This window comes from Spermophilus citellus (assembly GCF_964194105.1).
Source record: "Spermophilus citellus genome assembly, chromosome: 4".
NCBI lineage: Eukaryota > Metazoa > Chordata > Mammalia > Rodentia > Sciuridae > Spermophilus > Spermophilus citellus.
The window spans coordinates 49,900,576-49,925,049 of record NC_138185.1 but is presented as its reverse complement, the minus strand read 5'-3'; the positions used below and the strand labels follow the sequence as shown (position 1 = coordinate 49,925,049).

Below are 24,474 nucleotides of genomic sequence, written 5' to 3'. Positions count from 1 at the left end.
CCACTTTATTGTATGGATACTTTGTTATTTCCATTATGTTAAAAAACTTTAGGCCACTTCAAGAAAATCACTGCAATTATAATGTTCTAGCCCCCAGTCTGGCAGTTTGCATAGAAACGTCATTGACTTTTTAAAAAACGTTTTTTAAAATTGAGAAGTAATTCATATATCACAAAATTCACACATTTAAAATATCCAATTTTGTGTTTTTATTTTTAGTATAATCACAGAATTTTCTAACAGTTATCACCATCTAAGTTTGGAATATTTTGATTACTCAACTATTTTTTTTATCAATTAGGGTAAAATTCATATACAGTTAATCATTTTAAACTGTACAATTCAGTGATATTTAGTGTATTCACAACATTGGGAAACTACCAGCTCTATCTAGTTTCAAAACTTTCATCATCCAGTAAAACTTTTTGTACTTATTAAGTAATCACTAGGTTGCACTCAGGGGAAGAAGCCACTTCTCCTTTGTACTCAGATGTCTTTCAGTGGATAACTGGATAAAGAAATTTTGGTATATCCACACAACAGAATATTCTTCCACTAGTAAAAGAAACAGTGTACTGATTATATTCTACAACTTGGATGAACCTGGAAGATGTTATGCTGAGTGAAAGAAGTCAGGTTGCAAAAGGCCATGTATTGTGTGATTCCATTGATCTGAAGTATCTAGAATAGGCACATTGCAGTAAGCGTCCAAAGTTTTCAAATCCCCATTCAGTGGGCTGTAGGTCTACCTTCTCCTCTTGTCCTTGGCAGGCAGTGTTGCCGATGATGACATAGACCTAGAGTTGGAGCTGGCTCTCACTGGTGTTCTTCCAGTTCTTGCAGTGGTCCATGGGTAAGCCCCTGGAGGCTTTCCCCATGCGTTCCCTCATTAGTAAAGCAGGGAGATGCAAAGTTCTGCCTAGTTACCCACATAAAGCACATTGCATGGCATATTCTTATTTTTATTGTTTTTGTCTTTCCTCTTTTGATGGCTCTTACTCTTCTCCCTGTTGCAGACCTCTTAGGTTGTGTTAGCCTCCTGTCAGTCTGTCTGGTCTTAGTTGATCTGTGCTAATTGGGCATTTTCACGTGTCCTTATTGGTATGACTCAGTTGCATTAGAAGAAGGTTGTATGACTCTGGGGTTTGGACACAGGATTGGCGGAGCGGGGGCAACCTGACTTTTCCTTTACTGGCTGCCTGTCTTTTCCAGCAACTTGAGCTCTCATGGCCTCTTCTTGATTAGGTTTGTGGCATTTTATTTGGATTTTCAGTATCTGGGCCACCTATTTTTCCACCTAGTGAAAGGGGTAAGGACTGTTGACTGGACATTTTACTTGCCTAGGGGTTCAGGGTGTGGATTCTGACTAACCTTATGTGAGCAAAGAGAAGGAAGTTTGGGACAGAGTTTCATAGGTTTTCAGAGGGACAGATTAGAAATGTCAAAGGGGGAAAAAGTCGTTAGTTCTGCCATTTATGCCTGACCTGCTCTGGAAACAAAAGCAGTAAGGAGAAGGCAGGCTATATCTTCAATACTGCTCAGAAATGTCCTCAGCTAAGTGTCCAGTCTCATCATTTACAAGTTCAACTTTTGTGGAGGTCAACATTTGGCCTAGCTTTCTAACACTGTATTACAAGGTTCTACTTTCATACAAGTAATTTTGCTTTTCTCCCTTTTCTGTACATTCTCAACATCCTTCTCAGCCCTTATCAGCAGTGCCTTTATGTCTACATTTCTAACATTCTGTTTCCCATAAGTTAGGTATTTAAGATAATATATGTCTATTTTGTCATGTTCCTCACTTCTTTCTGAGATCTTACTAGCAGAACTTTAAAATTCTAATTAGTTATACATGACAGTAGAATGCATTTTGACATATCATACATAAATGGAGTATAACTTCACATTCTTCTGGTTGTACATGATGTAGGATCACACTGGTTGTATAGTCATATATGTACATAGGGTATTAATGTCTGATTGATTCTACTATCCTTCTTACCCCCTCCCTTCACCCCTTCCTTCATCCTCCCGCCTAATCCAAAGTACCTCTATTCTTCCCTACCCCCCTATTGTGAATTAGCATCTGCATATCAGAAAAAAACATTTGACCTTTGATTTTTTTGGGATTGGCTTATTTTTCTTAATATGGTATTCTTCAGCTCCTTCCATTTATTGGGAGATGCCATAATTTTAATGGTGACAGGAGGCCTGTGTTCCTTTCTGGAGACTCGGGAAGATTCTGTTTCTTGCCCACTCATGTTGTTGGCAGAGTTCAAACACCCTTCAGTTGTGCTGTCTAAAATATATGCAAGAGAATACTTTTATGAAAGCTGTTTTTTTTCCTCCCCCATTATCTTTCTTTCCCTTGTCTTTTTCTCCACCTATCTTAATTGAAGCTGGAGAATTTATTTATTTTTGGTTTTATTCATTTATTAGCCATATGCATTCAAAACTGGGCAGGATATTGTTGTTTTCCTATTCAACATCACATTTCACAATAGGGAACTTTGGAATGAAGAAATCAGCCTGAAGTTGCTTAGCTTGTAGTTGGGAAAGTAAAGATTGGCACCCAGGTTTCCACCTTTCTATACTATGCCTGAAACAGAGTTAAACATGTTCAAGTATCAGAAGGTTGTCCTCCTGTAAAAAGTCAAAGCACTGCCCTTAAATCAAATCTTTTTTGTTAAGTATGAATCTTGATTTTTTATTTGTCAACATTTTTTATTTCTTGATAGAAAAAAAATTTTCTACCTTAGGATCTCTTGATTTTATTTGTGCAAGTTAATCTTAATAAGTGTTTAGTAAATTTGAATGCAGTTTGTGTAAGCAAATAATGATCCTGTGAGGTTTATTTTGTAGCAAGATGCTAAATGTTCTCACTTGTTTACCCAGTGAAAAACAATGTACGTGAGGTCTGGTTCATAAATATTTTAATTGCTACTGGTCATTTATCCATTGCTTTTTTTTTGAGATTTCCAAGGCAGTTTTAAGATCTTCCTAAGATTTTAGGGGTGATGATTTGGAGTTTTAATTTTTTTAGAGTCTATGTGACTGCCTTTAACATCTGTCAGATCTCTTCTACCAAGTAGAAGTGCTGGATTTCTCTTTCAATTACTGAAGGTGGCATTTACAAAATAATTGGAGAATTGGAGGCTCAGGCAGTTGTCAGGATTCTATTTGCTTCTTGAATTTTCTTTCTGTGTATCTGTATCTATCTACCATCTCCCTCCTCCCTCCCCCCCCTTCTCTCTGGGGATCCAACCCAGAGGATCCAACCCAGGGCCTCCTGCATGCTAAGCAAGTGCTCTAGCATGCAGCCACATTTCCAGCCCTCTCTATCATTTAACCCTAAGAATCTTAGAGAAAATAGTACTGAGTGTTGTTGCTTTGAATCCTTGTACCAGGAAATCTTGACTTTTGAGAGAGACACCTATCTTCTCTGTAGATGAGTGTGAATCCTGCACATCATTGGAACTCTTTTTTTCCATTACTTTTTGTGCTCATCAATTCTTTGAGTTTGCTCTCTTTAAAACTCTGCTAAGATCTGGAAAATAACTGACCAGAGTATCTCATACAATTCAAGATATTTTAAAAAAGGACAAAGTCATGTTTGCCGATCCTAGTGATCAGTGTTAACCTTTAATCACAAGCCATAGAGGTTGGTGACCTATCAGTGGGAAACTGGGTATGTGGTCTTATTTCTGCAGAAAGGGCCTTCAGATCACCCAAGCTTGTCACTGTGTAGAGCACTGTTGATTGCCTTTGTGTGTTATTTTTGGCAGCTCCTTTAGTGGTAGAGTTTTCCGGGTGACCTTCTTGATGCTGGCTGCCTCCCTTACTGTTCCCCTGCTTGGAGCCATGATGTTGTTGGAGTCTCCCATAGATCCCCAGCCTCTCAGGTGAGCCGCTTGTCATCCTCAGGAGGAGTTACTTGAGGAAATCTATTAGGCTGATGTAACTTCTGGGAAAGAAGGATGAATAAATTAATTTGGCCAAAAGGTAAGTTTCAAGAAATAGAACTGTATGATTTCCTTAGTACCTGTGTTTTCATGTTGAGTTGGATGTTACTCAGTATATGTGTGATATTATCTCTGTCATTGTTTCAAACCATGCACAAATTAAGGACAAAAATCAAAATAAGAGAAGCATAACAATTAGAGATATTTATGCTAACCCTGATTTATTTGAAGTGGCAAAAGAATATACCAGTGAAGATTAATTAAGTTACCTTGTTTAAATTTTATAATCAACTGACTTTTTTTTGAAAACTTGGAATTAATGTTCTGTTTTTCCTAAATTGCCTTTTTTTTCCAGTAGAGCTGTATGAGTAATATAGTGAATTATAACTTATAAAAAGGAACCCCTTGAAATATATTCTTATTCTGTTTTTTATTTAGAGACAGGGTCTCACTGAGTTGCTTAGTACCTCAATTTTGCTCAGGCTAGCTTTGAACTTTCAATCCTCCTGCCTCAGCCTCCCCAGCCGCTGGGATTACAGGTATACTCTACCATGCCTAGCTCCAGCCCTTTTTATTTTTTATTTTCAGATAGGTTGCTGAGGCTAGCCTCAAACTTGTGCTTCTCTTGTCTCAGTCTCCTGAATAGCTGGGATTACAGGCATGCGCCACTATACATAGCCTGAAGTTCATTTTAAATGAGCGGTCCATGTAAGGCTTCAAAAGCTTCAGTCAAGAATCATGCTTAATTATAGAGTGAATATAACATTTACAAATGAACAACATATTGTTATAAATAAAAATTAAGATTTTATATTGGATTCAATTCACTTAAAATGTATTCAGCACCTAGTATGCCTAAGTTCAGTACCCATTTGGATACAGAGACATAAAGAGGGCACAGTTCTGAGCTTAGATTGACATATGTGGCAAGAGTCAATTTTTGTTGTTGGATTTAGAATTAATAAAGGAGCTGGGGATGTAGTTTAGTGTAGTTTAGTGGTAGAGTGCTTGCCTGGCAAGTGCAGGATTCTTGGTTTGACCCCCTGCATCTCTCTCTCTCTGTCTCTCTCTCTCACACACATACACACAAACACACATACACCCCCCCACACAGAGAGAGAGAGAGAGAGAGAGAGAGAGAGAGAGAGAGAATATCACTGACTAGAACTAGCAAAGGTACAAAGTATTGTGAAAACACAATGAGATTGAGAATAGACTATGGCTTTGTCAGTTCTGAGGGCATAGCCTCTAATTCCTGGTATGCCAGCAGGTTCTCCAGTGTGGCTTTCTGCCTGAGCTACACTTGAGGACATTCTGGGACTTCTCTCCAAAGGACCTCTCTTGCTAACCCTTTTCAACATATAGAAGGACGGCTCAGCCTACCCCAGTAGAAACTTTCTGGACCTTCTTTGATGATCCAGATGGCAAAGGAGAGTGAACAGTGTCCAGAGTTTGGGATCAGAAGTGCATTTTCAAGGGTCTACCCTTGAAAAAGGGGGAGCAGTAGAGAGCTGAGAGGGGAGGATGGGGCTTTAGTGACTGAAGTCCTTTGATCTCAGGCAAAGCAAGTTTATATGTAGAAAGCATGATGATGAAATGCCGTGGGAAGAGGGCCATGCAACTCTGCCAGAAACTGGGAGGAAACTTGGCCCAATAAGGATGTGATGTTGAGCAAAGAAAGTGCTCTCCATGGAGTAGATAAGCCTGTTGAGGAAGGAAGGGAGGAGAAGTGAAATGAAACCATGTGATTGACAGGAATCTCTCCCATGGGCTCAGACAAGACTGACATGCTAAGATATTGGGAGGATGGGCCCCAACTCATGGAGCAAAAGCCAAAGACCTGCTGAGAGTTCAGGAACAGCAGTGAACTGAGCTTTGGAGAAAATGCTAATGACAGCTTAAAAAAAGCCTCATTTAAAGCCTTGTTCAGGGCGAAACAAGCAAAAAAAGGAGGAGACCCACTCAATGAGGCAAGTGGTGCTGTTACCACAATAGGTTTGGCAGCTTTACCCCATCTCTCTGCAAGGCAGTTGGTGAGTGGCATGAAGGTAAACAGGACCTGGCCAGGAGGAGGCGCTGAGTGACTGATCAGCTACTGAAGTATATTTGTGAGGCTACCTCCAGAGCACTAGATGACCTCTCAAACATCAGAGACAACACAGAGAGCACATGGACCAGAAGCCTGGTGGGACAGAGAGGAGAGGAGTGGTAGCTCTTCCAGACTGGGTGATTATGCAGTTAATACTTATGGAGCAAAGTCATCAGGAAGGCTGCTAGGCTTTTCAAAAGATTGCCCCCAAAGTTACCTTCCTTTTCCATTGTGGGAGATCAGAGGAATGTCTATTCCAGACAGACCATATACAACATTTGATTTCTATAAGATGTTGATAAAGTCTTTGAAAGTCTATTTGTCAATGTGGTGAGATGTGAGCAGGATGACAAAGCCATTATTAGTTGCTTTGTATAGATGTAAGAAAGCCAGCATCAGGGGCTGGGGATGTGGTTCAGTTATAGAGTGCTTACCTAGCATGCACAAGGCCTTGGTTTTAATCCCCAACACTATACACACACACATACATACACACACACACACACACAAAAGCATCAACTTAGTGATGCTCAGCCTCAGATAAGTGAGCCACCACCATGGGACTAGAATCGTTTTCCTGAGACAGCTCTGTGAGGTTCCAGGTTGCTCCCTACTGCAGGAGGTCAGAATGTGAGGGACTCTGCTTCTCTTCTTTTCTCCTTCCTCTACAAATCTCTCATGGGCACTATCTGTATTTAATTTATTATGCTTTTGATGTTCCTGATTACCCATAAAGGTTTTTGCTACTTTTTAAGTTTATCATCTTTTCAGTTTTATAGTTTCACCCTAGAAATAAAATGTGTACTTCTGAAATATTGAAAAGGCTTTCATATGCTAATAGAATTGCTCTTTCTGTCATTTTTAAAAGTTACAGTAACAAAATCTGTTCTCCAAAGCACTGCTAAATATTTTTTTTTTGCCTTAAATGTTACTGTAACTGAAAAATTTATTTATTTTATTTATTTTTTTGGTACTGGAAATTGAACCCAGTGGTGTTTTACCACTGAGCTACATCCCAGTCCTTTTTTTTTTTTTTTGCGAGAATGTCTCACTGAGTTGTTGAGGGTCTCACTAAATTTCTGAGGCTGGTCTCAAACTTGTGATCCTTCTGCCTCAGCCTCCCAAGTTGCTGTGATTATATGCATATGCCACCATACCTGACTGATAAATATATTTTTAAAAAGACTAGAAAAATCCATATTCTTCCGTGAAAAATAATCCTTTTGTTCCTCTCTGGATAGAAACTAAGTCCTTTCTCAGAGTGCTGGAGTATATACCCAAGTAGCTGCTGCTGAGCCAGTGTCTGCTTGGAGGGTGTGCCACAAGATTGTGTCCTGGACACATGCATTTGTGTGGGAAAGACTTACTACATTTATAGTTGACCGAGTTGGCAAAGATATTTAGGAAGTTTGATCTCAGGGGAAAGATTGAAGTGTGATCCTGGTCAGGCAGAACCATGGAGAGAAATAGGATAAAAATTAGAAAATGAATGTGACTGTCATAGCTATTGAGTTAGCAAGAGTTAGCAGAAGTTCACTTGGCTTTAATAAGAATTCATACTGCCCTGTTGGCTGGGTGATACCCTGAGTCCCTGCCTGATTTGGGTTTCCTTTTGACTCCCTTTTGTTGAGACTGCTGCTGTCTGGCTGTTGGTATGGGGACCCTTTCTTGCTTGTTCTTTGCATAAGTTCTTTTTCTCATAAGTTTTTTATTTTTTATTTTTTTTCTCCCTACTGAGATTATATTCAGGCTCTTTGTGAGCAGGAACATGTCCTATATGCTGATTAGTTAGATTCCACAAATACTTCTTGAATACTTCCTGTGGAAGAACTCAGCCCAAGTCCAAGGGCATGGTGGTAGAGATGTTGAGTTTTTCCGTCCCTGGGCTTTATGTGCTCAATATGCAGTTTACTCTGTACACTCACCTCAGGAGATGGACTTTCCCAAGGTTAAAATTGAACTCAGATGTGCACAACTCCTTAGCCAAAGCAGGCAGGACACTTTCACAAGTGCATATTTGCTCTTTTCCTTTAGAAATTAAGCCCCCTGTTAACCTAAAAGTGTATTTCCTTACTGCAGGAAAAAGCCATTATTGGGAATAAGGAAAGGAGAGGGAATTTGATTTGTGGGTGGTGATGTTATCTGTGTCCTATGCAAGTGCTGACTTAGAGGTGGTGTCAGGGAGTGAAATGCTTTGATAGGAAAGCTTTCTATCCTACCTACTTTCCAATCATTCTCCATCCTCAGTTGTCTCTGTCGACCCTTGGTTCTTCCACACTGATGGGCAGGCTAAGAAACTACCTTGCTGGAGGGCAAGGTGGGAAGAGGATTTGGAAATATTTCTCTTTCCTCCCCCCAACAGTGTGCATTGGGAGCCTCCTGTGTGCCAGATTGGGTACTAGGTGCTTGGATGCAGCAGAATTAAACATGGAAAGGAATCCCCGATTTCATGAAATATCTGTTCTAGTGGGCAATAAATATAGACAGACCATAAATATACCTGAAAAGTAAATTAAATAGTACATGAGAAGCTGACAAGTGTTATAAAAGAATAGAGCAGATAGGGGTCTGGACTCAGGGAGCTATTGAACATTAAATTGGGTATTCAGAGCAGGCCTTGCTAAGGAGGAACAAGGGGGAAAAGGAGCTTATAAGGGGTTTAATGTTCCAGGTAGAGGAAGAGCCAGGGAGAAACATCTAAAATGAGAAGTGCCTAGTGAAGACAAGACCCAGCACGGGGCCAGGGATGTAGCCTAGTGATAAGGGTTTCTGTCTAGCATGTGTACAAGTGCACATGTGCATGGCCCTGGGTTCCAACCCTAACACACTCACACATACATCCAACCAACCAGCCAAAGACCCAGCATGGAGGGTCTATTGTGAGTGGCACAGAGGAGATGTGGGAGGTTAATGGGGCTAGCCTGGGCAGCTCTAAGAGGCTACTTCAAGTACTGTGGCTCTTGGTGAGATGGGGCCATTGTGAGAATGAGCTGACATGATCTTCAATAAGCATTTTCCTTCTCGTATATTTTTACAGACAAATTCTTACAATTAATTATTTTACAGCTTTAAAGAACCCCCTATCTTGCTTGGTGTCCTGCAACCAAATACGAAGTTGCGACAGGCAGAAAGGCTATTTGAAAACCAACTTATTGGGCCAGAGTCCATAGTAAATATTGGAGGTAAGTAAACCCTAGGAACTGGAGTGACTTGGTTGCCTTCCAAGCTGTTGTTGCTCGTATGGTTGGATTCTGTGGGAACAGCTGCAGGGGTTGGGTGGGGGAACCCTAGATGTGTTTCTTAGCTATGGACATCCTATGGGATGACCCAATGGGAGTGTTCTTTTTGCTGGTGTCCTGTGACCAGGTTGCATGCTTTTTTAGCAAGGGGATGATTCTAAGTTTTTGTAGAGCACTTAATGTACTCAAAGTGTTGTGAAAGGGAAAAGACAAAATGCAGACATTATGTTTAATTCATTAGATAGGTCTTACTTGACAGCACATCATTTCTTAGCTCATTTTTAAATGAAGAAGAATGTTTCTTAATATTTCCACTCTACTTAAGTGGGTACTGTCACACCTCCCTATGCTTGAGAACTAGAATTGGGTCTGGTTCAAATGCTTGCCTCTCTAGCAATATAGAACAAGGCATTTCTGTCTGTTAAATTGAGAATCAAGCTTGGGGTTAAAAAGGCACACTTTAACTGGTCAGGATTTCTGAGTAGTTTCTTTCAAAAATGCCTCTAGTCACCCTGAAGTCCAGTGTTTTCTGGGCAATGGCTGTGGGCATGTGCATCCAGTATACTTCTAATGCTAGTCACCAACTGCCTCTCCAAAGATGTTTGAGCAACTTCTCTTGCCTAATCCCTGCTCTTTGACATGGGACCCTAGGCTGGCCCTTTTGTGCAATCGTTGGGATAGTTTTTGGCTGGCAAAAGTCAAAATTGTTTCAGGAAGAATAAGTACTTCATGATAGAACTTCATATTTATCTTAAAAAGAGAAATTGACATTTATTAGTAAATTTCACAATTTTTTTTTTTTATGGAAAGTAAAATACTATAGTTTAAAACTGGGATCTGTAGGAGTTGAAGTGCAAGCTGGTGGCCTTTTCTTACCTCTCAAAGAGAGTGCTTGTCCTATCTCTTTTCTTTTCTCCATGTTGAAGTCTGGGTGGCATTTCTGGTTAGGCCCAGTAGGGACCTCTAGTTACATCCTTGTGGATGTAAACCACAGGGAGGTCACCAGGGACCTGTTCTGCGGCCACTTCATTTGGAGGTTGTCCTGGAGATGGCTGGCTGCTTGCTGTTAGCATTAGCAAAGTGCTGGAGAAAAGCATTTACCAGTTAACATACTTAATTTTAAAGTAGACTTTATTTTTAAGAACAATTTTAGGCTTACAGCAGAATTGAACAGAAGGTACAGAGTTTTCCAGAAAAGTTTTTATCATGAATGGGTGTTAGTGTTGGGTTTTACCATGTGCTTTTCCTGCACTCTGCCCATCAGAGTGGTACCCACTTAGACATCATTATCTCCCAGCATCTAGAATTTATATAAGGATTCACTTTTGGTGGTATATATTCTATGGGTTGGACAGATGTATTAACTATTATAGTATTATACAGAATATTTTCAATGCCCTAAAAATCTTTTGCACTCTCTGATTCATCTCCCCTTTTCTCTTAAACTCAGCATCCATTGATCTTTTTATTGTCTTCATAGTTTTGCCTTTTCCAGAATGCCATCTAGTTGGAATCATACAGTATATAGCCTTTTCAGATTGGCTTCTTTACTTAACAATATGCATTTGAGTTTCCTCCATTTCTTTTTTGGCTTGCTAGCTCATTTCTTTTTAGCATTGAATCATATTCCATTGACTGGGTGTACCAGAGTTATTTATCCATTTGCTATGATGGACATGTGGTTGTTTCCAAGTTTTATCAATTATGAATAAAATTGATATAAATATCTGTGTGCTGATTTTTTTGTGTGTGTGTGTGTGTGGATGTAAGTATTTCAGTTCATTTGGGTAAATACCAAGGAGCATAAAGGGTGGATCACAAGGTAAGAGTAAGTTTAGTTTTATAAAAACAAAAACAAAACAAAAAACCTTCAAACTGTCTTACAAAGTGATTGTATCATTTGTCATTCCTGTTAGCAGTGAGTGAGCATTCCTGATGCTCTACATCCTTGTCAGTATTTTTCATTGTCAGTGTTTTGGATATTGGCCTTTTTGAACTTGTTTTTATTTGTATTTTTTCTCATGACATGGGATATTGAGCATCTTTTCATGTGCTTACTTGGCACGTGTAGATCTTCTTTGATAAGGTGTCTGTTCAGGTCCTTTGATCATTTAAAAAAATTTTTTTAAATTGTTGATAAATCTTTATTTTATTTATTTGTTTATACGTGGTGCTGAGGATTGAACCCAGTGCCTCACACATGCCAAAGCAAGTGCGCTACCGCTGAGCCACAGCCACAGCCCCTGAGCCACAGCCACAGCCCCTGATCATTTTTGTAATTGGATTATTTATTTCCTCATTTTTGAATTTTAAGATTTCTTTGATAGACTGTTTGGAGGTTCTAGCAGGGGAACAGCTACTCTTATACCCTGACCAAAGAACTATCCTCTTCTATCGGGGAAGGTTATCCTCTTTAATAGAGCAGCTGCTTTGGGAGGGATGCACACGGAGTGGTGAGGGAGGAAGAGGACACCTGCCTAGCCAGTCAGATTAGCCAGATCTAACCTGGTGATCAATGAAGATCATATCACCCTCACATCCTTTAGGAGTTTTTTTGTTTTGGATAACAGGTTTGTTGTTGTTTGTGTTGTTTGTTTGTTTATCAGATGTATTTACAAATATTTTCTCCCAGGCTGTGGCTTGTCTTGTCATTTTCTTGACAATGTCTTTCACAGAACAGATGTTTTTAATTTTAATGCAGTCTAGCTTGTCAATTATTTCTTCATGAATCATGCCTTAAAAGTTATCATACCCAAGGCCACCTAGATTTTACCCTATGTTGTCTTCTGGAATTTTTATCATTTTGCATTTCACATTTAGGTCTGTGGTCCATTTTGAGTTAATTTTGTGAAGTGTGTAAGATCTGTGTCTAGATTAACTTTTTTAAAAAAATTTATTTCTTACATACATGACAGTAGATTAACTTTTTTGCATGTCCAGTTTTAGCACTACTGTTTTCTCCAGTGTATTAGCTCTGCTCCTTTGTCAACTATCAGTTGATTATGTTTATATAGATCTATTCCTGGGCCCTTCGTTCTGTTTCATTGACCCATTTGTGTAGCCTTTTGCTAATAACAGATTGTCTTGATTGTGATGGCTTTATAGTGAGTTTTGAAGTTGGGCATTGTCAATCTTTGGAATTTCTTCTTCTTCTTTAATATTATGTTGGCTCTTTTAGGTCTTTTGCCTTTCCATGTAAACTTTAGGATCAGTTTGTTGGTATTCACAAAATAATTTGCTGGGATTTTGATTGGGCTTGCATTGAATTTGTGCTCAATTTAGGAAGAACTGACATCTTAATAATGTTGAATCTTCCTATCCATGAGCATGGAGTATTGCCCCTTTTAGTTTCTTTTGTTAAAAATTATTTTAATCAGTTTCATGTTGAAAGGAGTTCTTTATCAATTTGAGGAAGTTTCCCACTATTCCTAGCTTGCTGAGAGCCTTTTTTTTTTTTAAAAAAAAATCATAGATGGGTATTAGATTTTGTTGGATTCTTTTTCTGAATCAATTATTATGATCATGTGATTTTTTTCTCTTTTTAGCCTATTGATTTTTGAATGTTGAACAGCCTTACATACCTGGGATAAATTCCACACGGTTGTGATGTATAGCCTTTTTTATACATTGTTGGATTTGTTTTTGTTGAGGATCTTTGTGTATACATTCATGTGAGAGGATGGTTTATAATTTTCTCATAATATTTTTTTCTGGCTTTAGTATTTGGGTTCATGTTGGACTCATGGAATGAGTTAGGAAGTATTCTATCTGCTTCTATCTACTGAAAGAAATTTTAGAAAATTGGTTGTAATTTCTTAAATGTTTGGCAGAATTCACCAGTGAACCCCTCTAAGCCTGATGCTTTCTCTCTTGAAAGGTTGTTAATTATCAATTCAATTTCTTTGATAGATACAGGATTATTCATTTTCTATTTCTTCTTGTGTAGTGTTGGCAGATTGTGTCTTTCAAGGAATTGAATTGGTCCATTTCATCCAGGTTGTCAAATTTGTGAACATCATTGTGATGTTTCCTCTTGTTTCTGATGAATTTAGTTTACTTGTCTTTTTCTAGTTTCCTAAGTTGAAAACTTAAAGAGTATTAATTTTAAATATATTTTTCTTTTCTAATATATTTGTTCAATGTGACATTTTCCTTTGAATACCATTTTCACTGTATCCCACAAATTTTGATAAGTTGTATTTTCATTTGTATTCAGTTGAAAATATTTTTAATTTCTCATGAGATTTCTTCATTGACCCATATTTTATTTCAAAATTTTATTTGTTGTGTATTTTGACATTATACATACATGGATTAGAAGTCCCCAATCTGTGATCATTCATGGTATGGAGATACACTGGTCTTGTTCATCTTAATATCTGAATATAAGAAAGTTATGTCTGATTCATTCTACTGTCTTTTCTATTCCCATTTCCCCTCCCTGGCCTTCATTTCCTTTTGTCTAATCCAATGAACTTCTATTCCCCCTGCCCTTATTGTGTGTTAGCATTCACGTATCAGAGAGAACTTAGCATTTGTTTTTTTGGGATTGGCTTATTCTAGTTATCATGATAGTCTCCAGTTCCATTTATCTACTGGCAAATGTCATAATTACATTCTTCTTATGGCTGAGTAATATTCCACTGTGTGTGTGTGTATGTGTGTGTGTATGTATGTGTGTGTGTGTGTGTGTGTGTGTGTGTGTATATATATCACATTTTCTTTATTCATTCATCTGTTGAAAGGCACCTAGGTTGATTCCATAGATAGCTTAGCTATTGTGAATTGAGCTGCTGTAAACATTGATATGGCTGTGTCACCATAGTATGCTGATTTTAAGTCCTCTGGATGTATACCAAGGAGTGGGATAACTGGGTCAAATGGTGGTTCAATTCCAAGTTTTCTGAGGAATCTTCATACTGCTTTCCAGAGTGGTTGTACCAATTTGCAGTTCCACCAATGATTTATGAGTGTACCTTTTTCCCCACATCCTCACCAACATTTATTGTTACTTGCATTCTTGATAGTACCGTTCTTGGAGTAAGATGAAATCTCACTGTAGTTTTAATTTGCATTTCTCTAATTGCTAGAGATGTTGAACTTTTTTTCATATATTTGTTGACCAGTCATATTTCTTTTTCTGTGAAGAAGATTTGTCTCTGTGTTTCTATTTTGTACCATTGGTCTTCATGTCTGTTTTGGTGTCAATATCATGCTGTTTTTGTTACTATAGCTCTGTAGTAAAATCTAAGATCTCGTATTGTGATATATTCTTTTAAATTTGCTAAGGTATGTTTTATGATCCAGAATGTGGTCTATGTTGGTGAGTGTTCTATATGAGTTTGAGAAGAATGTATACATTTGGGCTTTGGTATGTTCCAGGAATTGGTTCTAGGACCTCCATAGATACCTAAATCTGCAGATGCTCAAGTCTCTTTTATTAAATGACATGGAATTTGCATATCACCTATGCATATTCTGCCATGTACTTTAAGTTGTCTCTAGATTACCTATCATACCTAAAACAATGTAAATATCCCATAAGTAGTTGTTACATTGTTTAGGAAATAATGACAAGAAAAAGTATGTTCATGTTCATCATAGACACTTTTTTCCCCAAATATATTTTTTTAATATTTATTTTTTAGTTTTAGGTGGACACAGTATCTTTATTTTACATTTATTGTGCTGAGGTTCAAACCCAGGGCCTCATGCCTGCTAAGCGAGCACTCCACCTCTGAGCCACAATCCCAGTCCTCCCCAAATATTTTTGATCCATGGTTGGTTGAATTCACACATAGTAAACTAGTGAATAGGAAGATCTGAGTGTATTCTACCATTGTTGGATGAAATAATTAATTAGATGTCAATTAAATCTAGTATATTGGTGGGGCTGTTGAGTTTAACCTTGTTCTTAGCAATTTTCTGCTTGCTGGGTAGAAGAAGGGGGTTGAAGGGTCATGATAGATCTTATTTCATCTTGCAGTTCTGACAGTTTTTGCCTTATATCTTTTGATGTTCTGTTGTGAGGCATATCCATATTAAAGATTGTTATATCTTACATTATCATTATGTAATGCCCCTCTTTATCCCTGAAAATTTTCCTTGCTCTGAAATCTGCTTTGTGTGAAATTAATATCGCTACTTCTATTTTCTTTTGATTAGTGGTAGTATGTCATGCTTTCTCCATCCCTGTACTTTTAATCTGTATGTGTCTTTTGTTAAAGTGGGTGTGGTGGTACTCACCTGTAACCCCAGCAACTTGGTAGATTGAGGCAGGAGGATCACAAGTTCAAGACCAGCCTCAGCAACTCAGCAAGACCCTGTCTCAAAATTCAAAAATAAAAAGGACTGGAGATGTGGCTCAGTGGTAGAGCACCCTGGGTTCAATCCCCAGTACTGGGGAAAAAAAACCCAAAAACATTTTTTATGATTCAGTTTTCTCCCTAAGAGTATCAGTTAAAAAAAATACACACACACACACAAATACACACATATATATATTTTAAAAACTTTTTATAGTGGTTGCCCTAGAGTTTACATGTTTAAATATATATCATTTAAAAACTGAAATGTTTAATGAATTTTATATCATCCTTGCTTTAAGATATGCTAATCTTCTCTTTCTAATTTTAGTACCTATGTTGCCCAAATGAGCAGTTCTTCTTCTTTAGTAGGAAGTCATCGACATCAGCAGCAGATATTGCCTTGAAGTGAACATGCATCTGTGCCTCTGGGTCCCGAGTATCAGTCTAGACTTTTAGGACTAGACAATAGCAGCCTCTCAGTTTTTATCACTGATTTTTGTGTGTTTTACCCTACCTGTATGGTCAGGATCAGACCCACATGCTAGTTCCCTAGGCCCTTGCAGTTTTGTCAGTGTAAGTTTAATTCTCAGACATCACCTCTTGTTCATCCTCAGAACTGCAATTTCATTTCATGAGATGAAAAACAATCAAGTCACCTCCGATTTTGGAAGAAGGTGGTATGGCCACAATTCTTGGGCCAACTCTTTTTTTTTTTTTTTTTTTTTTTTTTAGAGAGAGAGAGAGAGAGAGAGAATGAATTTTAATATTTATTTTTTAGTTTTCGGTGGACACAACATCTTTGTATGTGGTGCTGAGGATTGAACCTGGGCCGCACACATGCCAGGCGAGCACGCTACCGCTTGAGCCACATCCCCAGCCCCTCTTGGGCCAACTCTTAATAATCTTTTTCCTTCTTTGTTTTTTAAAACAGATGTGATGTTTACTGGCACAGCAGATGGCCGGGTTGTAAAACTTGAAAGTGGTGAAATAGAGACCATCGCCCGGTTTGGTTCGGGCCCATGCAGTAAGTGGGCGACAAGTCATTCAAAAAGGTGCCACCTGTAGAACTGCTTTTCTCTAGAAGCCAGCTTCACCCTTGGAGAAGAAGAAGCCATGACCATTTGGCAGAGAGAACATGATGTGGAATTTGCATTTGCCAGGTGGTTGGTTGCTGGACCTCACAGGGCTTGGTGGTTACCCAACTGGACGGTAGCCATAGAACCTGTTGGATACTTTGTGGGGCTATACCTCTTCACTATTCCTCATGTTGTGGTCACTTTTGTGGTGGTTTCAGAGGTTAATTGATGATGTTGAAGTGCTGTTACAGAAAAGTAGGTGGCTTTATCATGACTGGAATGCTCATGTGTAATGGCCGTATTAGCTTTTGAAGAATTGTAGCAGTGTCATTAAAAGTGAAATGCTCTTAAATCATTGCAGGTTTTGGAAACCTAGAGTAGAAGACTTCCACTGTTTAAAAATTGATAGTCCAAGGCTTCTTTTAATTTTTATTTTGTTATTTTTTGTTATGTTATTTTGTTATTTTATGTTATTTATGCTATTTTATTTTACTTTATTTTTATTGTCATTTTATATAACTGGAGATTGATACCAGGGCTGCTTTACCACTGAGCTACAAACCTACCCCTATTTAAAATGTTTTATTTTGAGGCAGAGTCTCACTAAGTTGCTGAAAGTTTTGCTACATTGCTGAGGCTGGCTTCAAAATTGGGTTCTTCCTGCCTCAGCCTACCAAGTTGTTGGGATTATTGCTATGCACCACCATGCCTGGATTTTTATTTTTAATTTTTTGTGATGTTGGGGATTGAACTCAGGGCTTTGTGTGTGCTGAACAAGCTCTCCACCATTGAGCTATACCCCTAGTTACCATTTTTAATGGCTAGAATATTTTTGTAAAATGATGCATTTTCATTATGAAATGGAAAGAATACAAACATAATAAAAACAAAATAAAAATCACCTTAGCTTCTCAGATGTAATTGTTATGGATATTTTAGTGAGTAACTTTTCAGATGTCTTTCTATTCATGGGTACTCACGCCCACTCAGTTTTTTATATGATGGATCATACTCTAAGCTTGATTATTTAGCCTGCCTTTTTCTGTTTCGTTTTGGCAGTAAGCAACCCACAATGAGCACCTCACAGTAAGCACCAGCACCAAACACCTACACTAAACACCTTGCAATGAGTACCCACAAGCACCACCGCCCATAGTGAGCACTCTTTGTGGACATCTAAATAGTAGCACTTGTAGTGAATACCCTGGAGTGAGCACCTTCAGTGAGTATTCTGCAGTAGCACCTACGTTGAACATCATGAAGTGAGCATTATAGGGACTGGTCTAGTTCTAATGCTATGACTCTTTTTGCTCTGTACATCATGATGTCTATTTAGGTAGAAATGGATGAGATACTTGTACACTGAGGAGGGCAATCACCAATTCCTGTCTGTTTGTCTTCCTAGAAACCCGGGATGATGAACCTGCTTGTGGGAGACCTCTGGGCATCCGGGCAGGGCCCAATGGAACTCTTTTTGTGGCTGATGCATACAAGGGACTGTTTGAAGTAAATCCTCAGAAACGTATGTGACAATAAAGTGTTTCCTTCTGTGGTGTTTTCAGCTCTTTTATATGGTGTGTGTATAAGTAGATTTAATAGGATTTGTTAAGAATGGTCTGCTAGAGACTCTAATATTTCCTTACTCACTGAATGGTACCGAAAGCATTGCCTACATATGTCAACTAGTTTTAGCCATCAGATCTCTCTGTGTGATGGCATTTGATCTGTGTTGATTTCTTCTGTTATTAGTATTTTAGCCACAGGGTCTCAAGGAGGTGCATTTGGGGATTTTAGACCTTTTCTTCCTATCTTTTTATCTTTATTTTTCTTTATATTTCTGTATCTTGTCTTCCTATTTATTTTTTCTCTTATCTCTTTGTTACCACCCCCTTTGTCTTTTCTCTTTCTCCAGCTCTTCATCTTTTTTCTCCCTTTTCATCCCCTGACTGGTCATGATGTCACTTTGACTGTGTTACAATATTTGCTCTGTGTACTTTCTTGGTTGGCAGTTTATGCCATGGAAGAGACTGTCTATAGGGGCCAGATCATGGACCCTGTAGACTGGCCACCTGAGTAGCCCCTGCTCTGCCATTTGATGACTGTGCAACTATATGCATTACCTGGCTTCTCTATGCCCAGTTTCTTCGTGCATAAGATAGGGATAGTAGTTGGGTCTGTCTTGTGGTATTGCTGCCAAGATCTAAATTAGATTATACATGAAAAGAGCTTAATACTCAATAAATGTTCTATTATTTTTATTTCGTTATTTTATATTTTACTTTTTAATTTTATTTTGTAGTGTTATTTTATGTTGTTAGTTTATTTTATTTCAGTCTAAGTCTAGCCTAGTCTAGACAGATTCTATCTTACAGTGTTTCCCAGACTGTGGCTCAAGTGATTCTCCTGCTTCAGCCTTTGTAATAACTGGAACTGTGGTGCATGTCACTGAGCCTTGCTATTTTTAAGAACATATTCCTGCTACTTCTTTACTTAAAAGCCAATGAATGTAACATTCATATTTTCTCAAGCAAAATAATACTTTAAAGCCTTTAACATAACACTCTTGATACTTTTTTTTCTTCTCTCCTTCCTTATTATGTTAGCTTTAATATGCTGTTTTTACATAAGAAAGAACAAATCTTCTGACCTATGACAATGGAGAAGCTCATTTTGTTTTTTCCTTTCACACCATTTAGGCTGATTAATGTTTTGAAATTATTGAGAAGAAAGTTCTTAAAGTAAAAGCAAATGTTTTTCCTAACTTCAGGTGAAGTGAAACTTCTTTTGTCCTCTGAGACACCCATTGAGGGAAAGAAAATGTCCTTTGTGAATGATTTGACCATCACTCGGGATGGGAGGAAGATTTATTTTACAGATTCCAGCAGTAAATGGCAAAGACGGGATTATCTGCTTCTGGTCATGGAGGGTACTGATGATGGGCGGTGAGTGTTCACTTCAGTCTTCCCCTAAGTTAGCTAATCAGCCAGGCATGGTAGCTTCATCAGAACTCATTACTTCTAGGAGCCATATGAGTGTTTCTGAGCAAAATATTTCTGCTTGTAGGAATGGCTTTTGGAATCAAGTGATAGAGCTATCATTTCCTCTTTGAGGAACTAAAATGAAACTGACCAGTCCATCCAAGGGGGTGGGTCTAGACAGACTGGCAAAGTACCAGAGCAGGCCTGCATTTCCGCCTACTCCTCAGAAGGGAGACTCCTATGACTGGAGTGTTGGTGTTTCTAGTGCTGACCCAGCTCTTAGGTCAGTGAATTAACCGATTGTGGGGTTCTCTGGAAGAGGCTGCTGTGGATCTGCTGTGGATGGGGAAAGTCCCCCACTGGCTAGCCTTAGACAAGGTTCAAACAGAGGACCCCAAGGCCTGGTCACTCCAGTGGGAGGCTGAGTCACCTTCTAGAGCTCATGCTCCAGAGGCCCAGAATAGGAAGGAAAGCTCTAAGCCCACTGAAGGCCATGGACTCTTAACTGTGTGACCCTTCATTTTTGATCTTCACAGCCTGCTAGAGTATGATACTGTGACCAAGGAAGTGAAAGTTCTTTTGGACCAGTTACGATTCCCTAATGGAGTCCAGCTTTCTCCTGAGGAAGATTTTGTCCTGGTAGCAGAAACAACCATGGCAAGGATACGAAGGTGTGTATGTGTTAACTGAACTATCAGTTGTTCAGCAGAGCTCACCATAGCCTGGGATGGGGTGGAAATATGGTTGACATAACTCTGAGATGCAGCAGAGCACCTCTCCCTTTTGTAATAATGGTAAAAGTATATGATAAAATATTGAACATTGTTAGCAGTTAGGGAAATGCATATTAAAACTATACTGAGATTTCATCTTATACTAGTCAAAATGGCAGTCATCAAGAATATAAATTGCTGGAGAGAAAGTGGAGAAAAAGGAACACTTTTATACTGTTGGTTTTGTAAATTAGTATAACCACCATGGAAATCGGTATGGAAGTTCCTTGAAAGACTAGGAATGGAACCACCATATGGCCTGGCTATACCACTTCTCAATATTTATCCTAAAGAATTAAAGTCAGCATGCTATATTGATACATGCATACCCATGTTTATAGCAACACAGTTCACAGTAGCCAAATTATGGAACCAGTGTAAGTGTCTGTCAATGGATGAATGACAGACACGGTAGATATACACAATAGAGTTTTATTTTGCCATAAAGAAAAAATGAAATTATATCATTTGCAGGAAAATGGATGAATGTTATGTTAAGCAAAACAAGCCAAACTCATAAGGTTAGGGGTCATGTTTTTTTTTTTTTTTTTTTTCCTATGTGTATGCTAGGGAGGAAAAAGGAAAAGAAAAGTGTGTGTAGGAGAAAAGCAGGGGGAGATTAGTAGAGGAAAAGGACCAGGGAGTGAGCAGTAGGGGAGTGGGGAAAATATTTGGGAATATTGGCTTAAGTATATTGTTATATTGTGTTCATATACTAATATGTGACAACAGAATCCACCATTATGCATAATGTGCCAATAAAAAATAAGGAGAAAAACAAAGAATTAAAGTCAGCATACTATGGTGATATATAAATTCCTACATTTATAGGAGCACAATTCACGTTAGCTAGACTATGGAACCAGCCTAGGTGTCCATCAATGAATGAATGGATAAAGAAAATGTGGTATATATACACAATAGAGTTTTATTCACCTGTAAAGAGTAAAACTATGTCATTTGCAGGAAAATGGGTGGAACTTGAGAACATTGTGTTAATCAAAGTAAGCCAAACTCACAAAGTCAGGAGTTGTATGTTTTATCTCAAATATGGAAGCTATAGAAGAAAAAGGAAAGAAAGTTTGGCAGGGGTGGAGGGAATCTAATGAAAATTGTAGGGAGATCAGTAGAGAAAAGGGGCTGGGGTAGGGAGGAGGGTAGAGAAAAGGGAAGTACTAGGGAATGATATTGGCCGAATTATATTATTTATTTTGTGTACATGTATGAATGTATAACAGTGGATTCCACTATTATATTCAACTCTAATGAACAACAGCAACAACAAGAAAATAATATGGACATAAATGGTAAAAGCAAAGTTCAAGGATAGGTTTCCTTCCTTCCCTTTCTCATTCTTTTGGGGAGTTGCAAGTCTGAAAGAGTATCTTGATTTAATGCTACTGCACAGCTTGTTTTCCATTTCTCTGCCAGGTGGGCCTTAGTCCCCTCAACACCACCTGCTTCTTCTCTATTCATGCTGCTCTGGGGCCCTTGACAATGTCCTCATGGCAGCTGTGCTTGTGTGCATGATGGATACATTTACAGTAGTTTCCATAATTGTTTTTGGACCAAGACCAGTTTGGTAAATTTTTTTTTCTCAGATTGGAGGGCTACTACTCACTGCCTGCTTGGGTAAATTTTTCAGGGTCTATGTATCTGGCTTGATGAAAGGAGGGGCTGATATGTTTGTGGAGAACATGCCTGGATTTCCTGACAACATCCGACCCAGCAGTTCCGGGGGGTACTGGGTCGCCATGTCAACCATTCGCCCTAATCCTGGGTTTTCCATGTTGGATTTCTTATCTGAGAGACCCTATATTAAAAGAATCATTTTTAAGGTAACTATCAAAACTATAATTCTTTAAAAAAAAGTAAATTAATCTAATTATGATCTCTTCTAGTTCTGCTTATAATATTTGGTACCCTATAATGATGACTTACAAGCCCACTTTATTCTTCATCCTGACATATAAATTTAAACATTTGAGCCTTTTTTGATTCTCTGTCCTCTTCTGGTTTCTCTGTTTCTGGTTTTTTTTTTTTTTTTTTTTTTTTTTTTTTTGTCACCCATCATTATGATTTCTGGGGCCTCCACCTTGCTTGTCAGTTTCATTCTTCCCTCTTTGCTATGGCTGTTTCCAACTGTCTCCACTCTTCTCCAGACCCTGTGACTTTGCCCTACACCCACCCTCCTTGTCTTTTCCTCCACAGAGTTATCAGGTACCTTCCTCTTCTTCATGTGGCCACACATAAAAACTCATCTCCATACCACCCACTGTGTCCTGTTATCTCCATAGGATTATGTGTGGCCACACAGGTCATTTGTTATGACCTCTTAACATACCAAACTCTTTCCCATTAAAACAAAATCATCCATCCCTACCAATGGCTAGCCATAACCCATTCAACATGGCCATATCAGTGGTTATAATGTTATTATCATTTATCTCTCTGTTCTTGCATCATCCTAGAGTTTTCCTAGTGCCTTTATGAAATACCCTGAATCACAGCTCAGCACATTTGCACAGTGGGGGAGTAACTTGCACAGGTGCTTCTTTAATGCAAGTTGAATAGGTATTTGAAATTGATATAAAATATTTGTAAATTAGAGTCCTGGAGGTGGCAGGCAGCAGTTATTGAGCCCACTGTATTGGGCTGTGTATTTGGGCTCACATTCTTGGTCAGGTTGGCCCCTGGCCTTCAGTGGTCTTCATTTGAGCCATAATTCCCCTTACCCATGATGTCTCCTCTTACTCATTTTTCACCCACTGGAGCTGAGTATGGTTTATGCTCAATTTCTGTCTGTGTTCCTGTAGCCAGAATGAGATTATCATATGCTTTCTCTTGGGGATGAGGGTTGTGTCTCTTTTCCTCAACCAGAACATTCTATTTTTTTAGTTTTGAAACAATATTAAATTTATAACAAATGAGTAGATAGGGGACAAAGTTTTTTTTTCCATGAATCATTTGCAAATAAGTTGCTGACCTGGTGCTCCTGTGCTCTCAGATACTAGGAAGTTTTCTTCCTGTAAGGACTTTGTCTTTTATTACCAACAACCAAACCTAGGAAACTCACATGGATACCTTATGACTGTCTAACCCACAGGCTGCACTCAGGTTTTGCCAGTTGTCCTAATGTCCTTAATTACAAAAGGATTCAACCCAGAATCAAGCATGGCCTTTATTTGCCATGTGTCTTTATTCTCCTTCAGTCTGGAGCAATTCCTGTCTTTTTTTGACTTTTTGACCTTGATCTTTTAGAAGCTTAGAGGTCATTTATGTTGCAGAATGTCCCTCCATGTGGATTAGTGTAATGTTTTCTCATGATTCAATTCAGGTTCTATGTCACTGGCAGGTGTAACATGGAAGTGCGACAGTCAAAGGGTATGTGATATTTTTTTGTCTCATTAGCAGTGGTGGCAGTTTTGATCACCTGATTCTGGTGCTCAAATGCCAGGTCTCTCAGTTGTAAAGTCACTGTTTGTCCATTTATAATTAATAATCAGTGCTATCCCATGGCTTCCTATTTTATCAGTGGTTATAATGTTATTATCATTATTTATCTTGATGTTCATATTGTCCATCTGTGGCCAGTGGAAGTCCCTTCAGTGTGGCTCCTGTACCTTTGGACACATTCCTTTCATTCTTGGACCATTTTGTCACTGTCTGTCACACAGGTTGTTTCAGGATCATGTATTTTCCCTGCCCCGCATGTAGAACTGGCCATTTCTCTAATGAACCATGGTTCCTTCTGGAGGACTGGATGGTTCACTTGTTGCTTTTGGATGTCCCTGTTTTCTGGCCCCCTCAAAGGACAAAGCTCAGGAATATGTACTTACATCTATATTAATTTGTCATCTGTTTAAATTGAATACAGCTGTTCATGTAGGAATATCCAATTTCAGTCCAACACCACAGGATTAATTCTAGTTTTCTCCCTTTATTTTTCTCATTATGTATACCTCTCTAACAATGAAGTGTCTAGATACCATTATCCTTCATATATTTACCAGTTTAATCAGTTCCCCCAAATGTAACCAGTTCCCCCA

The 24,474-nt window shown here is 38.6% G+C and overlaps 1 protein-coding gene across 2 annotated transcripts in view; it reads left to right on the top strand.

The window, feature by feature from the left end:
• Positions 1-24,474, top strand: part of APMAP (adipocyte plasma membrane associated protein) — a 32,265-nt gene that overhangs the window by 4,920 nt on the left and 2,871 nt on the right. Inside the window, exons 2-8 of one of the 2 annotated variants that reach the window (XM_081293154.1) lie at positions 3,786-3,902; positions 9,118-9,233; positions 16,530-16,622; positions 18,080-18,196; positions 19,442-19,616; positions 20,189-20,323; positions 22,071-22,263. In XM_081293154.1, coding sequence (XP_081149280.1) covers positions 3,786-3,902; positions 9,118-9,233; positions 16,530-16,622; positions 18,080-18,196; positions 19,442-19,616; positions 20,189-20,323; positions 22,071-22,263 — 946 coding nt within the window. The remainder of the gene's footprint in view (positions 1-3,785; positions 3,903-9,117; positions 9,234-16,529; positions 16,623-18,079; positions 18,197-19,441; positions 19,617-20,188; positions 20,324-22,070; positions 22,264-24,474) is intronic. The other variant, XM_081293155.1, reaches the window with a different exon arrangement.